Source organism: Vombatus ursinus, unplaced genomic scaffold, assembly GCF_900497805.2.
Source record: "Vombatus ursinus unplaced genomic scaffold, bare-nosed wombat genome assembly UNPS02014832.1, whole genome shotgun sequence".
Lineage (NCBI taxonomy): Eukaryota > Metazoa > Chordata > Mammalia > Diprotodontia > Vombatidae > Vombatus > Vombatus ursinus.
The window spans coordinates 12,386,243-12,401,329 of record NW_020954610.1 but is presented as its reverse complement, the minus strand read 5'-3'; the positions used below and the strand labels follow the sequence as shown (position 1 = coordinate 12,401,329).

Sequence of the window (15,087 nt, the reverse complement as noted above, 5' to 3'; positions counted from 1 at the left end):
AGGATCTAGACAGAATATGCCTATGTTTAGAATAAAAATTTACAAATGACTGCAAACCTGGATTACCCAGCACAAAACAAAGTGGAGAATGAAAACTGATTTGATACAGAGTGGTATAGAGAACAAATCCAGATAATCTGGGATAAATAGCCTTCTTGTTGTCCAAGATTCTTTGTATGCTTTTTGATGAGGTTCTACCAGGGTCTTTAAAATGAGTGTCAGTTTTTACCATGAAACCTGTTTGTTTTGTTTCTGAGACTTCAAACTTCACTTAACAAGACTACTCAAATAAAACTAAGTTTTAACAAGGTAAATGTTAAATATACATGTCAAAAATAATGTAAATTTCACCTACATAAGTGAATATTCTCAAAAGTTTATAATTCAATATTAACAATGCTGACACACACATATATATATGTAAATCTATTCAAAGCTAACAGAAACTAACTACTAAATGATGTTTCTTACAATGAAAATGTAGCCCTTCCTAAAACTATACTTGCTTCAATGACATATGTCAGTTGAATTCCAGTAGTATTTTGTTTCAAGTACCTTACACATTTTTTCCAATAAACTAAAATACGTCCTGCATTTGTGTGTGGCTGCAGAGTTTGAGAAACAGGAGAAATCGTTATGGTTCAATAATTGAATTCCCATCATTAACTGCACTTCATGTCACATTTTAAAAGAATTCAATTTAATAGTGGAAGACCACTGGGTAAAATATGCCTCCATTTCTTTAATTAACAGATTTTTTTTTGGTTGGCTTGCTTATTGTTTTTCCTTTTATGTATAGATTTTTTTCCCCCAAAGTAAAATAGCTAGAACAAAAGGAGGGCCATTAGTAGGACACAATGGAGATTTCTACCTTAGAATGTACTACCATTTAGGTATCTCAGTCAACTTTCAATTATTCAGGGTTGACTTTATCTATGGACATTCCATGCCTTTCTTAATTTTCATTATTTTTCTCCTGCTGTTTATCATCTGGCCTTTCATTTGTTCTTTAGCAGTTGTAACCAGGAAAAGGCATAAGATGGAAAAACCCAAGTCAAAGGCATACAATAGCTTGAAAAGTAGCTCTCGAAAATCCTTGATAATAAAAGGGGTTTAAAGCAAATGGCTCAAATGAAATGTCCATATTAATTGTAGATTTCCTTTATCTGTGTAATCTCTGTCATCTGCTGACAACAAGAAGTCATGTTTAGTTGTATACCCTACTCAGATCATTTTCTGTCCACCACTCTAAGACCCTAGATTTCATTCACCTAACCTAATCTCTTAGCTCTCCTCATTCCTCCCCCACCTCCCAGAAACAACAATCAGCAAAACATTGAGTGAATGTGCAGATTGGAACTCTTGTGAAGATGTAAAGAAGGGAGATACAGAATCAGGTATGCACGGAGGTGTCTGTGTGTTTTGTTCCAGAGAAGGCGGAATAATTAAGTGTTCTACAAAGTCTATGAATGAATAGCAGAGTGCAAGACTGAGAGGTTGAATGAGTCAGTTTCTCCTAAAGTCTAAACTAACTATGAGATTGTAAGATAGGCATCTTTACAAATGCATTCTGGCAGCTGCCCCTTGCCATTCCTAATTTACACCTGAGGATTTACCTTAAGTACAAGGACAATAAAAGTCATGAATAACATAGGGTCACAGGCTTGGATGCCAGTGGCTAAATTTCTGGACTGTAGGATGGAAGGAGCCTAACCTTAGGGAGATTGGGGGAAAGAAGAAGAAAAGGGAAGAAAGATGCTCACCTTGAAGAAACCCTTGCAGCCCTCGCAGGTGCGCACACCGTAGTGTTGGCACGCTGCGTTGTCCCCACACACAGCACAAGTGCCCTCACCGGAGGAGGAGCTCCTACTGGGAGGTGAAGGGAGGCTGGTACTCTCTCCTAGCAAGCTGGACCCGGCTGAGGCGGCAGCAGCAGTAGGTGGCAGACTCAGCTGAGGGAAAGGCAAGGGGGCAGCCCTCTTGACTATTGACAGCCCAAAAGGGTGGCCCTCTATGGGGGCTGGTTGGCCACTTGAAGCAACCCGGTCCGTGGCTCCTAGCTGGAGGGGATCATAGCAGAGGTGATGGCCTCCCACTGGAATGGGGGTAGGAGGGTGAGGTGGAGAGTGCTTGAAGTGAATCGGAGGGAAGCGAGTGGCAGTTGGTACTGTTTTCATTGGGGCATCCATCAAGTGACTTGTTGCGAGGCAGGTCTGGGTGGCCTGCATCTGGTGTGTTTCATCCCATATGGTCGTCTGCTGCGTGGGGAAGTTGGGTGTGGTTGGGGTGGAAGGGGGAGACTGCTTGAAGTACATAGAGGTACTGGGCATCACTTCCTCTTCTGAGGAGGAGGAAGGCGGCGGAATGGACGAATGGTGGTGATAACTGTGCCCCCGAGAATCTTCCATCTTGACCGGGGGCCGGGGACCAGACGGCTGCATTTGGTACAGGCAAGAGGGCTTGCATTCGTAACTCCCGGGATAACCCTCCATGAAGGTGCTGAAGCTGGGCAGGGAGGTGGTAGCTGTGGCTGTGATTTCAGTACTGCTTAAGTCCATGTTCAGTTTGGTGTAGTCAGGGTTCATGATCTCCGAGGTGTACTCCGAGCCGTAAGCATACGTCTGCGCAGCATAACTAGAACCAGGAGGCGAAGGACTATATTGGGCTTGCACGCAGGGCATATCTGCAAAGAAGAAACAAAAAGCCCTCAGAAACAGATATGAATTCTCCCTAAACTAATTAATTAGCAAGGTCGATTGTTGCCCTTCCCCCTTCAATTTGTGAAGAGGTCTCCTTCCCTAATCCTCTGTTCCAGAAGCGGTCAAAGCCAAAGCTTGTCGTCTTTTGCAGACACTAAAACCCAACCTTTCTCACTCCCCAGAAATTCCTGACTGGCTGTGCTGTGTCAAAGAGCATATTAGGCAGGCGGTGTCCTCTGAAGCCAAGCCCCAGGCTTGAGCACAGTTAATGCCTGAGCCTTCCAACAGACCCAGGGAGCCTGGTGTCACTGGTTAAAACCCAGAAGCGTTTGCTAGAAAACTCTGCTGAGAATTAACTGCAATGGCCTCTTTGACAACCAAGACCTTGAGTGGGCAACTAACAGACTAGTAAATTAGTACCTTGTTTGTTTATTTTGGGAAAGGAGAGACCACTTCATTCACCCAGCCACAGACCATTTGCCCACAAGAAACTGAGTTCATGAAGAAACAGCCCGACATCAGACTTAGTACTTGTGGGGAACAGTGACATATTTATGAGTTAGGACAGAGGAGGTCAACCCGCTTTAGAGTCACTTTTCTTCCCAATACTTCCCTTTCCAATAGCTCTCCTCCAAACCCCGCCACCCCCTCTTACCCTCCCCCCACCAACCACCAACAACTTCAGTCGTCTAGGCAAGGAGATGGAATATAGGCCCAGAAAATGAACTCTGGGCACTTTGCTCCATCTGCAAAGAAAAAAAAAATTCCTCAACTGCAACAAAATACCCATTCCAAGGATATTCTGTGCCTTAGTTCAAATATACATATATACATACATATTTGTGACTAAAACAATCAGCATTTATTAAACTCCTACCCCTTCCCCCATTTAAATTAAGTATTATGGAGGGAGGAGTGGGTGAGGGAGGAGGGAAGAGAAGCTAAGCAGTCACAGAATTAGGATCTGTTTCCCTATCACTTTTCAACCAAGACTGCTGAAGCAGTTATTGGCACAAAGTGTTCTTAGTGTACTTAACCTTCTAGAGAGATAGCAATTTGATACGTCCCTTAGATCTAACTTTGAGTCACAATATTTTATAGGCGTAGTTAACTAAAAGTCTAAAAAGCCCGTCTCTTTGCTTTATGGTTATATGAATGCAGCAGCTTGTAGCAACTTGTTTTCCTTGAAAAAGGAAGGGCAGGTGATATGGTCAGATCTACATAAAAAGAATGAAGGACTTAAAAAAAAGTTATTTGATTTTCCTTTGACAACCTTATCTTACCCATATTTCCAAATCTCACTGATTTATTATCCTAGGAGAAGACATCTGCACTTCCAAAATGTAGAGAAGAGAGGATTGCTTGGCGTCAGTTGGGATCAAAACACTATTTTCTTTGCTGCTAGGATTGTTAAAATGAGATGAAAGACTAATAATCACTGTTTAATTGTTTTAAAGGAAAGAAAATAATAATAAAAGGGAAGAATTGAGCCCTCTTTTTTAAAAATCCCCAAACTACCCCATCTTCTATAAAACTCTACTGTCCTCTACTTTAATAATAACAAAGTGACTTTCAGTAGAGATAAATGGAAATCCTGTGGTTTATAGGAATAAATTTTTATTATTATATTAAATGACGATGCCATACCCCTTAAATGCAAAAAAAGATGTCCCCCAATTCTGTGGCTAAAACGAATATATTGAAACCTAAGAAGGATAATAATTTGTAGGTTTGTCTGTGATTTTCTTGGAAAAAATGATTCAGAGAAATACATAGCTTAGCCCTAAAGCACAAGTCCCATTACTAGGACATTCAAAGCTTCACTATGAAAAAGGAAGTTTATATGCTAACTGCCAGAGACAAGATCAGGTCATGAAATCCTGGTTAAGGTAAGGCTTCACATAGATATCGGGCCTAGAAGCCAAGGAAGAGTGACTTAACCAGCCCATTCTGCATTATCTCCCTTCCCCATCCACCAGGGGAGGAAGAGCTTAGGGCCTCAGGCGGCGGGATTACCTGGAGGAAATCTTGTGCGCTGAATGATGGGGCTGGTTGTCTCTCCGGAGGAGGCTACAGACAGAGGCTGAGGAGGGGGCGTTGGGTCCAGCGGGGTGGCGGCTGTGAAGCTGCTGTGGTCGTCAGTGGTTCCAGTCTGAGAGCTAGCGCTGGGCTGGCGGCGCTCTTCCGAACTGGGTTCTGTCAGCGTTAGGCACGGCAGGGGAGAGAGTAAAGTTCACAATGAGACCAGCTGGGTCTTCAGCCGGACAATGAAACCAGTCAGACGCTAAGGAATCGACATTAAGAGTGACATCTTCCGACTTCGACGCTGCAGTGGTGTTGGGCTAGGTTTTTGTCTGGTTGGTTGGTTATTTGGCAAGGGAAAAAAAGGGGAGGGGGATAGGTACAGGGAATAATGAAAATGCCATGTAACTATCAATAATTATCATAAGGACAGTGATAAGAGAGAAAGATCCTCATTTTCCAGCACTAAAGAGCAAACTAGTACCTTTCTGGAGAGAAGGCAACACACGGAAAAAAGTAATAACAGCAGCTAAACTTACCGTATCGATAGAGCCTATGTCTATGACATCAGGGCAACTGCCTTTAAAGACAATCCCAAATCATTTCATCAAACATAAAAATTTCTCAATGTTATTCGAAATTTCAACACATATATTTGAAAGGAATGAAAATATATTCGGGGTTCTAACAGAACTGGTGGATCAATGAACGTAAATATGCAGAATGAAGACTTTTTTCCTCTCCTGCCAAGGAATACAAATTTACAAGGTGGAGAGAAGGTGCACATTGTTCGTAACGAATGTAAGACGACTCCAGGGAATTGACAAAATCTTTGCTTTTTAGTCTAAATGCTAATAGATCTTCAGTTCTATTACCAGAGTTTAACTTCCCAGTGGTAAGGCAAACAAAAATAAAAGATTGTTAATCAGACACTTGCTGACAACGAGAAACTTGTGAATCTGTTTTTGAAGTCCACTTGTATGCTACCTCACACACCAATCCCTCAACCTCTCTTTCCTTTAGAGTTCCACTGGTCTACAGCCCCGCACATATCCTTAGTGGACACTTTTCTCGGCCCACTTAGCTTTAACTTGGGGCTCCTCGGAGGTACATACACAAAAAGCAGCAGTGAAACTTTCCAACGCCAGCCTGGGTTCTTGGCTTGGCAAGCCACAGCCTTCGGTTTGCAGCGCCCCCTTCCACTGGACGAATTTAGAATTTCGCTTTTGAACTTGAAGCAAAAATTTCTATAGTTACGTAATCTGGAGGGAGGCTCGGAAAACTTTAATTTCCTATTTGGAAGTGCGGGCACTGGATTGTGTCTGATAAGGAATACTTTGGCAGCGGGTTTAAACTTCATAGTCCTGAGAAGCTGCGACTGCAACATTCTGACTGGGAAAGTGGGGATTCCCTAGCCATCTCCCGCCCCTCCTGTCCCCTCCCATCCCTTAGCATCTGGTAGACCGGAAACCTTCGGTTCTGTTCCACGTGTAAGTGATACCTCCTCTCGTTTTGCATTGGACGCCTCACTTTTTCCTTATTATTATTTTTGCTTATCTTTAATATGATCTCTTAAAATATCCCGCCTCCCTGCTCCCCAACTGGTGAAGCCTAATGGGCGAGTCTTCGAATGGTTTCTAACCCTGGAGACACTTTTTCAGCGTCGCTGTCCCATGCGGTTACCATTGAGTTTCACCAGGGTCTCGGTTGGGGAGGTGAGCAGTTCATTTTTTTGCTCCGAGGTTTTGTTGCTTCCTTTTTCCCGGGGTTAGCCCCCTGGTGAACGAGGCTGCTTTTCTCTCTAAGCTGAGCGCCCTTGGGCTCCTCTCCGCCCCCAAAGCCGCTGGTTACCTAGAAACACTCTCTGCGCCTTTAAACACGTAAGACTTCTCCTGATTGCAGCAGCCACAGCCTGGAGCACAGAGCCTCGGGGGCTGTAAATTAGGGAGCGATAACTACTCCTGTCAAAGCGGCTTTCTTCCCCATATTCAGACTCCAGTGACACCCCCAGGTTTCCCTCCCCTTTGCGACTTTTGGAGGAAACCATGAAAAGTATTATTGTGGCTAGGGTCCTCAGTGGAGTTTCCAAACCTGGTACATTGGGGGACAGTAGGGAAGAGAATTGCTGGAAACATACTCCTGGGCCTGAGAGTGGGGACAGGGGTGAGGGTAGGGTGAAAATGTAGCAAAGTTGGAGGTTAGGGTTGATTTATTCCGAAAATTTCATTAAACCATAATAACTTTAGCACACTACTGCTAACAAATACATTTAAGCTCAGTTTCCGAGTCAGGCAGATTTTATTTCTTTCAGCTTTTTGCTTTCTATGAAAAGTTTCACATTAGCTGAAATAAATGAGCATTCATTGGCCCCAATGCCATGTTCATTTCCTGATATATTTCAGTATGGGGTGGGGTGTGTGTGTAAAAAGACTTCAGATAATCAAGGCATTTACAACCTCCTTATTGACTTGGAGCACTTATAAATGGCATTCTTTGGAAATATTACTGGAAAAGTGGAAGAAAAATATACACCTACAATCTACATACCAAACAATACCTTTCCCAACATGTCTGTAAGACATCTTTTAGGAGGTACTTTCAACCTTCCTATAACTTCTCTTTACCGAGAACTTTCATTTCAGTCATTTAAAAAATGACTTTGTTCTACTCCTTTAGAGCCACGAGCTTTTTCAATTAACAATAAAAAGATTAAAAAAAAAGTAATTTCTACATCAAACCAAGACTGAGAGAACAGGAAAACCACACACACGTGCTGGGTCACTAAAGTTGGTAATTACAATTTATTACCTCCAAAAGGAAAAGAGTAAATGTGAGAAGAGCAGATGCAGGGCAGACGTGCCTAGAGAAGCCCCCGTCTCATTTCATTACAATATGCCACATTCCAACAATTACCACTGTGCTCCTCAGAGCTGCTTCTGTAGCTCCTGCAGTCTCTGCCCCCCAGGTTATTTTCCTCTCTCAGCCCAAATCCAATCAACCTGCCCTGTAGTTTCCATTAGGTACTACTAACTTGTACCAACAAAATTACCTATTTTCAAGCCTACTTAAAGAAGGAAAATTACTGCCATTCATCACCGGAGCTGCAACTCCCGGCCGCCGCCGCCGCCGCCGCCGCCGAGAGCATCATTTCCATGACAACAACCAGAGCCTGAAATACCCTGAATAATATCGCTGGAGCAGCTATTGAACAAATCCTGGTCCTCCTCTTTGTTAAAGAAAAAGCCTCTCCAAGAGGGGGAGGAAATCACACGAACTTCTAATCACCCAGCGGGACTCATAGGGGGTAAAAGTTTCAGATTAGAGTCCTCAGGACTCCTTACAAAACGACTCACTTGTGGGGAGCGAAGAGGAGAAAACCACAAAAAGTTGTCAAAATCAGTAGCTACCAGAGAGCCCTCCGAGCAACTTTTAGCAACTCCCCTAAATAGCTCTGCGAATCTCATACGTACTTGGCTGCTGTGGCGGTTCCGTCTTTATATCGAGTTTATAGAGGACTGCCCCGAAATCTTCATGGGGGAGTAGTAGCCGAGGTCCCGGAAGGGCTGACTTGTACAAACTGAGGAACTCCCGGAGGCTGCGGGCTCGCAGGAGATGCTGCGATCCCAACTCATGGGAAAGCAAAGAAGAGGAGCTCAGCGGGCGCCCTGGCTCCTGCCGCTCCTGAGCCAGGGAATAAGGAATAAACCCAGGGAAAAATGCAGCCGCGCCGCTGCTGCCGCTGCCGTAGCCTCCGTTATTCCCGCTGCCGCTGCTGCTGTTCCTGTCAGGGTGACAATGTGAGCCGGAGGCGGGGTTCGCTGGCCCGGCTGTGCACCACAAAGCTCGGTTGGAGAGGTGTGTGAGTGTGTTGGAGAGTGTGGAGTGTGTATGCAAGTGTGTAGTTCTAGGTGTGTGTGTATCTGGGGATGAGTGTGTGTATGTGTCAGCGTGTGCGCGTTTGTGTGAGGAGAAGGAGAGGTGCTGCAAGCTGGGGGGAGGCAGGAGACTGCTCTCCCGGCTGCGCGCTCGCTTGCTCTCTCCGAACGTCATTTATGCCACAGGAGCCCTAGCGGCCTCTCCATAGAGCTCCTGGAATGCGAGACGTCAATGGTGACGCCATGGGACGCTCACGTCACCCTCCTCCTCCCCTCCCCTCACCCCGGCCGGTTCCGCGTGTGTGAGTAAGGGAGTGTGTGTGTGTGTGTGTGTGTGTGAGCGCGCGCGCGCTCACGCGCGTGTTCCAGTCACTCGCTCTGTTTTACAATGGAAGCTGAGCACAGCTGCCTGTCACTCTGAGAGACCCTAGTTGGTGGCTGCCAATCTCTGCAGAACACGTTGCTTCTTGGACGCTTGTCTGAAGACGGCTCATCTGTGCTTCTAGGCAGAGACTGTCCGCGCAGGTTGCTTGGACTGGGGCAGAATAAGAGAAGAGGTGTTGGCACGACTCCAAGAATGCCCAGAGTGTCCAGGAAGCCTGGGTGAAAAGAAGGACAGTGCTTCATAAAGTGAAGGATTTGTCATTCAGTTTCACTGAGTGATCTACCTAGCAGTGGATGCACAGGGGTCTGTCACTATAGCTAAATGACCCTTTTGCAGTGAAACTTCGTCTTTCTCATGTAATGACTTCCTAAAGTTGCTTACTTTTATCCAGCTCTCTGCAAAGAGGGTTCATTAGCAAGCCTCCCTCCAGACTCTGGTGCGTATTTCGCACAGTGTATTAAGGTTACTTTCAGGGTGAGGTTTTATTTCATGACATTTACGTTATTGTTTGTCTAGCTGGGAGCATTAAAATAATCGAAAACGCAAGCACAATATTTGTATGATTTAGCTGAACTGGTCTCTTGTTTAGAACACAAATACAATACATCTAGACCACGTTAAAAACTGAACACAAAAGCCAGCACTTTTACTTTTTGCATATTGGAAACGGTTTCTTCCTCATGTCCCCAAATTAAAACATTGTGATAATAAAATGTATAGCAATCAGTTACTCGTTTGAATATTTGGTTTGGAAATATCGTCCCACTGTGTGATGGAATTACGTGCAAATAAATAGCTATTGACCTTGTGAATGTGAGACTCTTCCCTCCATCCCCACCGTCTGAAAGTTGTGTTGAGTGTGAATTTCTCGCTGAGAAAAATACGCTAAGTGTCCCGAGACTGGACGCCGGCTGCTGAGAGTTCAAACAACCTTTTGGACCAAATGCTGTGGAGTGTGGTTGTCTAGGTAAGTCCGCACAACTAGTAACCGTCCCCGTGGTTCTCTGCTTGAATGAGACCTGACATTGCATCTCTTTAATATGTCACAATCTTAGCCTGAGACATGGGGGAACTGGCCGTATATTCCATTTCAGGACTCCTTTGGAGAAGGTTCGGGAGGGGACGGGAATCTAGAAATGCATACATATATGTATATACACACATGCGCATGCATGTGTATATGTATGTATATGTATATATTCCACCCTCCTCGCCCCTTCTCTCTTTTTTCAAACGGGGAGGGCAGCAGGGAGCCAACCGAGTGTGGGAGAAAGCTCGGAAGGTAGCCCAGTACTGTGGAACACCGCCCTCTTTCTCGCTGCTACCAATCCAGGGACTGGTGGAGGGCGCTGCTACATTGTATCTATTCAAAGGGCCCCGGCCAACTACTAAATTTAGAAACCTCGCCTGCGTCAATCACGCGCCTCCCGTGCGTCAGCGCCTAGCTGCTCTCTGTCCGGCTCCCTTTGAATAGATACAATGTAGCAGCGCCCTCCACCAGTCCCTGGATTGGTAGCAGCGAGAAAGAGGGCGGTGCTACATTGTATCTATTCAAAGGGAGCCGGACAGAGAGCAGCTAGGCGCTGACGCACGGGAGGCGCGTGATTGACGCAGGCGAGGTTTCTAAATTTAGTAGTTGGCCGGGGCCCTGCCGCCGCCGCGCGCCGGAGATAGCGGAGTAGGTTCCCCTCCGTCACCCCCCCTCCCCCCCAGCTCCCTCCTCACTTGCTCCATTCAGGCGCGGGCCGGGCTGTGATCCGGCCGAACCAAATATAGCAGTGGGCAGTTATTTTTAGACCCGTGGGCCCCGGCGCGCGCTCCCTGCCCTTCCCCCTTCCCCCCAGGCCCGGGCACTCCTGGTGAGAACCCGCAGGGAGGGGGCGCCCTGACCCCGGCCCTGAGGACCTAGGGAGCCTCCTGGGTGGGGGGCGGGGACATGGTGCGCGCGCCGGGGGACACTCGCCATTTTTGTCATCCTGGTCCAGTGACCCGGGCCGATGGGGACCCTGCTCCCCCTCGCCTCGCCCCCAAATGTACACACGCACGCACACACCCACACACCCACACCCACACACACACCACACACGTCGGCGCAGAGGTCGGGGTGAGTGAGTGGGAGTCAGCGGGTTTCTCTCGGTGTGGGGCCCCCCCGGAGGGGGAGGGGAGGGGTGCAGAAGGGGGAGGGGGCGGAGGCGCGGGCGGGGCTCGGGGATGGCCCGAGGTGCCCAGCGGCCGCGCGTGGGGGCGGAGCCGCAGCAGCGGCAGCAGCAACCCCGGCTGCTGCCGCCGCCGCCGCCGCTTCCTGATCGTCTGGGGATACCCCTGGCCGGACGTCACGGAGGAGCAGAGGAGGTGGCGGCCCAGGGGCTCATCCTGCCCTGACATCACGGGTGCAGCGGCGGCGGCGGTGGCGGTGGCGGCGGCTGCGGCAGCTCCTTCTCCTCCTTTGTAGCTTCCCCCCTTGTTGAGTAACTGCTTTGTTAACTGAAAATACCATGACGGGCCAGTGTGATCACTAACTAGCTCCAGACCTCAAAGAAAGTCGGGGAGGCTGTCAGGCAAGATCGGGGAGACTCCCCCACGCAGGCTCTGATGGTATCTGGTGGGTGGATGTGTGGAGAAGCATCTGACAGTTTCCACGTATTTCTTCTTACCTAACTGTGCACCCTAAAGAGGTTTAAAAATACTTTTATTTCCATGGTGTAATATTATAATGTGTATTCCACTGCCCTCCTCTCCTTTCAAAGGACCAAAATGTATTTCTGAAAAATATGCAAAATTACGACGAGCATGAAGAAATCCTAAAATAATGTGGCAGAGTCTTGGAGGAAAGCGCCTTGAACTGATTTATTAAATGGCAAAAGTTTTCAACAGTTAACCATACAAATTAGTATAGAGAAAAAGTAGAATTTTATAAGTGGCAGAGGCCTTAGAGAGCTTGTAATCAGATTTATTTTAATTAGATTTAAAATGAACAAGAATTTACAGCTCTTTATTTTACAGAAAATAGTAATCAACATAACACTTTGAAGTGTGAAAGGTTCTTTATATACTGTCACACTTGATCTTCACAATAACCCCTTGCAGTTATTGTCATCCATATTTTACTATGGAGGAAACAGAGGGTGACTTGCCTATGATCACAGAACTGTTAAGTGCCAGGCTGGATTCCAACCTAGTTTTCACTTGACTCCAAACCCAGTTTTCTTTCAAACATGAAAAAAATCCTTGTATACCCAAGATGTTTATCAAACATTTATTGTCACTTTTTAACATGATTGCACCACTTGAAATAAGGCCATTCTTTGTCAGCTCCTAATACTTACTCTAACATTTCTATAAGCTCCTTCACTTATATTTTCAAAATTGTGTTTATTTGCCATTTATTTCTTGACATCTCTTCTAGCATAAATAACTCAAAGTGACATTTTCTCACTGGGTAGTTATGTCACTGCGTTCTATAGGATGATGATAATTGTTTTATGCTCTCTGTAACTTAGGTTCATCAGGTTCCTTATTCTGCTCCGTGACTGTTCTTCACTTGATGTTACTTGTCTGACCCAGTTCATTCAATTAACATCTCCTTAGCACATTGTGCTTCTTAAAAGGAAATCTAACTATATGAGATTCCACTAATAGTTGAGAAGTGGGGTCTCAGTTACATTCAATTTGCAAGTATAGATAGTAGTGGAACTAGGACTTCTTACAAATTATTATTTCCTTTGGGTCTCTCTTTGATTCCATTACACTCCTAAATTAATTTCATCTTTTGGCAATGTCAGTATTTATTAAGTATCTGCTCTGTGCAGAGGACTGTAACAAATACTGGGGAAGATGGAAAGATGAACAAAACAGTCTCTGCCATTCCTGGTACCCACAACTTGATTAGGAAGATGGAACACATTTGAAATATAGGGGTATGATACAAACTGCTGCTAGATAAGTGTATGGAGAGATTCACATCAAGTTCCACGTGAACACCAAGGAGGGGTAAGATAATTTGTGAAGGGGGAGGAGGGACCAATTCTTTCATGAAGGAGTTTGCATTTGATTGACCTTAAAGGACAGATATAATTTTTCTAAGGAGTTTTAATGAAAGCATTCTACGCTATCAGGAAATGATATGATCAAAGATCTATAAAGGTTTAAGATGTGTATGGGGGACAGGGAGTAGTCCATTTTAACTGAATTGTATTCTACTACCCCTTTCCCCTCCCCCCCCCTTTGGAAGACCAGAATACATTTAAAAATATCTTATAAAACTGGAAACAATGTAAAGTAGAAATGCTTAAACAGTACACAAATCTTGAGAAAAAGACCTTTCTTTAAAAAAAGGAAGGCCTTGAATTTTTATGGTAAGATGTTTGAACTTAGTAAGAAACCAGTGAAGGCTTTTGAACAGAGGAGTGATATAATAATTACTCACATTTTTATAGGGCTTTATTTAAAGTTTATCATAATCCCATGTGATTAGATCTGTGCATGAAGCTACTTGAAATGAAAATAAATACTGACTGTTTCCAGTAAACATCTGATGTTTTGTGCATTTTAAAGGTAGATTTATTAGTAACATGTACATGTCTAGTTTTATATTATATGGATATATTATAAATAAATATATTTATAATCAATCTAAACACATGCTGAATTATATACTTTCCTTAAAACAAAGTGTAGGAATAGAAACTGGACCTATGATTTCATTGGTATAAAGAACTCTCAGGTGAGGAAACTTTCTACCAACACAAGTTGGTATCTTCTTTGCAACTTAAAGGGTTAAAAGAATTGTTCAGAACAGTGGTGGTAAACTCAAATAGAAACAGATCTCTGTGGAACCACTTGTAAATATTTTTATTTACATTGTAATGGGTTTTTATTTATTTTGTTAATCAGTTCTCAATTACATTTTAATCAGGTTCCAACAGTTTGACACCCCAGGCACAGAACACTGAAGTTAAGTCACATGTGCAGGGTCACAGAGCCAGTAGGTGTTAAGAGGTGGCACTTGATCTTAGGTCTTTTTGGCTTCAGGGCCAACTCTCTATCCACAATGACAGTGCTGCCTCCGATAAAGCATATAATTCATATATAGTAAAATATTAAAAAAGTGACATAAACTGTAATGAATATTTGTATATATGACATTTTGAAAATCCGTAAGATAATTAGACTATTATATAATTTGCTTAATTGTGCTGATTACTTTCCCCCATTTATTTTTAAAAATTTTTCTTACATAGTAAGAATTTTATTTATTAAAATGTTCATTGTAGGATATTCAATAGAGCCAGAACATCTGAATTAGTGACATATTGAAAATACAGCTGCTTCAATGTACATTTCGGACTTGGTCAGCATAGATAAAGCAAAGGAGGCAATTGTGGTCATTAGTCTTGAGAGCCAATTTACACTACTCTTAAAAACTCTGTTTTGTTTTATGGATTCAGTAGATTGATGGTACCTTCCACTTTGCTTTGGGCCTACAATAAAGAAATATTTCTTTTCTTGAGAAAATAAAATAAAGCCTGGAGAAGGTAATTTTATTTGAGTTGGTATTTATTTTAATAAAAATGAATTTTAAAATTGCTATACGTGCTTTTTTGATATAGCAGTGATGAAGAATTACTTTGTTATTCATGAAGAACTGGAAGGGATCTTAGAGATCATGTAGTTTGGTTCCCTCATTTTACAGATGATAAAACTGAAGTCTGGAGGAGTTAAGTGACTTGCCCTAAATCATACCAATATTAAATAATGGAAACAGGATAGAAATTGGAGCCTTCTGATTCCAGATCTATCACTCTTTACATTATACTGCATGACCTCTGTTGATGCTATGTAGAGAATGGTGAGTCTGCAGAGAGGGAAGTTTCTTTAATGAAGAAAATTGTCTGGATAAAAAAAGGTAACCCAATATGATCTCATACTTCTTTGATATCTTTTACAACTTAATGTCTATTTCAATCAACAGACGATTATTTAGGACTTCATTTTGTAGTTACCTGTGTACATAAGTAAATATGTCTCTGAAGATAAAAATGGGGAAGGGATACTGTTTTGAGGGATGGCTTTTCTACTATTATTGTAACTATATAGTCTGAAACAG

At 43.9% G+C, this 15,087-nt stretch overlaps 1 protein-coding gene across 1 annotated transcript in view; it reads right to left on the bottom strand.

The window, feature by feature from the left end:
- Positions 1-8,771, bottom strand: part of LOC114025793 (nuclear receptor subfamily 4 group A member 3-like) — a 33,906-nt gene extending 25,135 nt beyond the window's left edge. The window contains exons 1-3 of the mRNA XM_027839315.1: positions 8,192-8,771; positions 4,716-4,895; positions 1,764-2,683 (exon numbers count right to left, since the gene is read on the bottom strand). Coding sequence (XP_027695116.1) covers positions 1,764-2,683; positions 4,716-4,895; positions 8,192-8,771 — 1,680 coding nt within the window. The remainder of the gene's footprint in view (positions 1-1,763; positions 2,684-4,715; positions 4,896-8,191) is intronic.
- Positions 8,772-15,087: the final 6,316 nt, after the last annotated feature.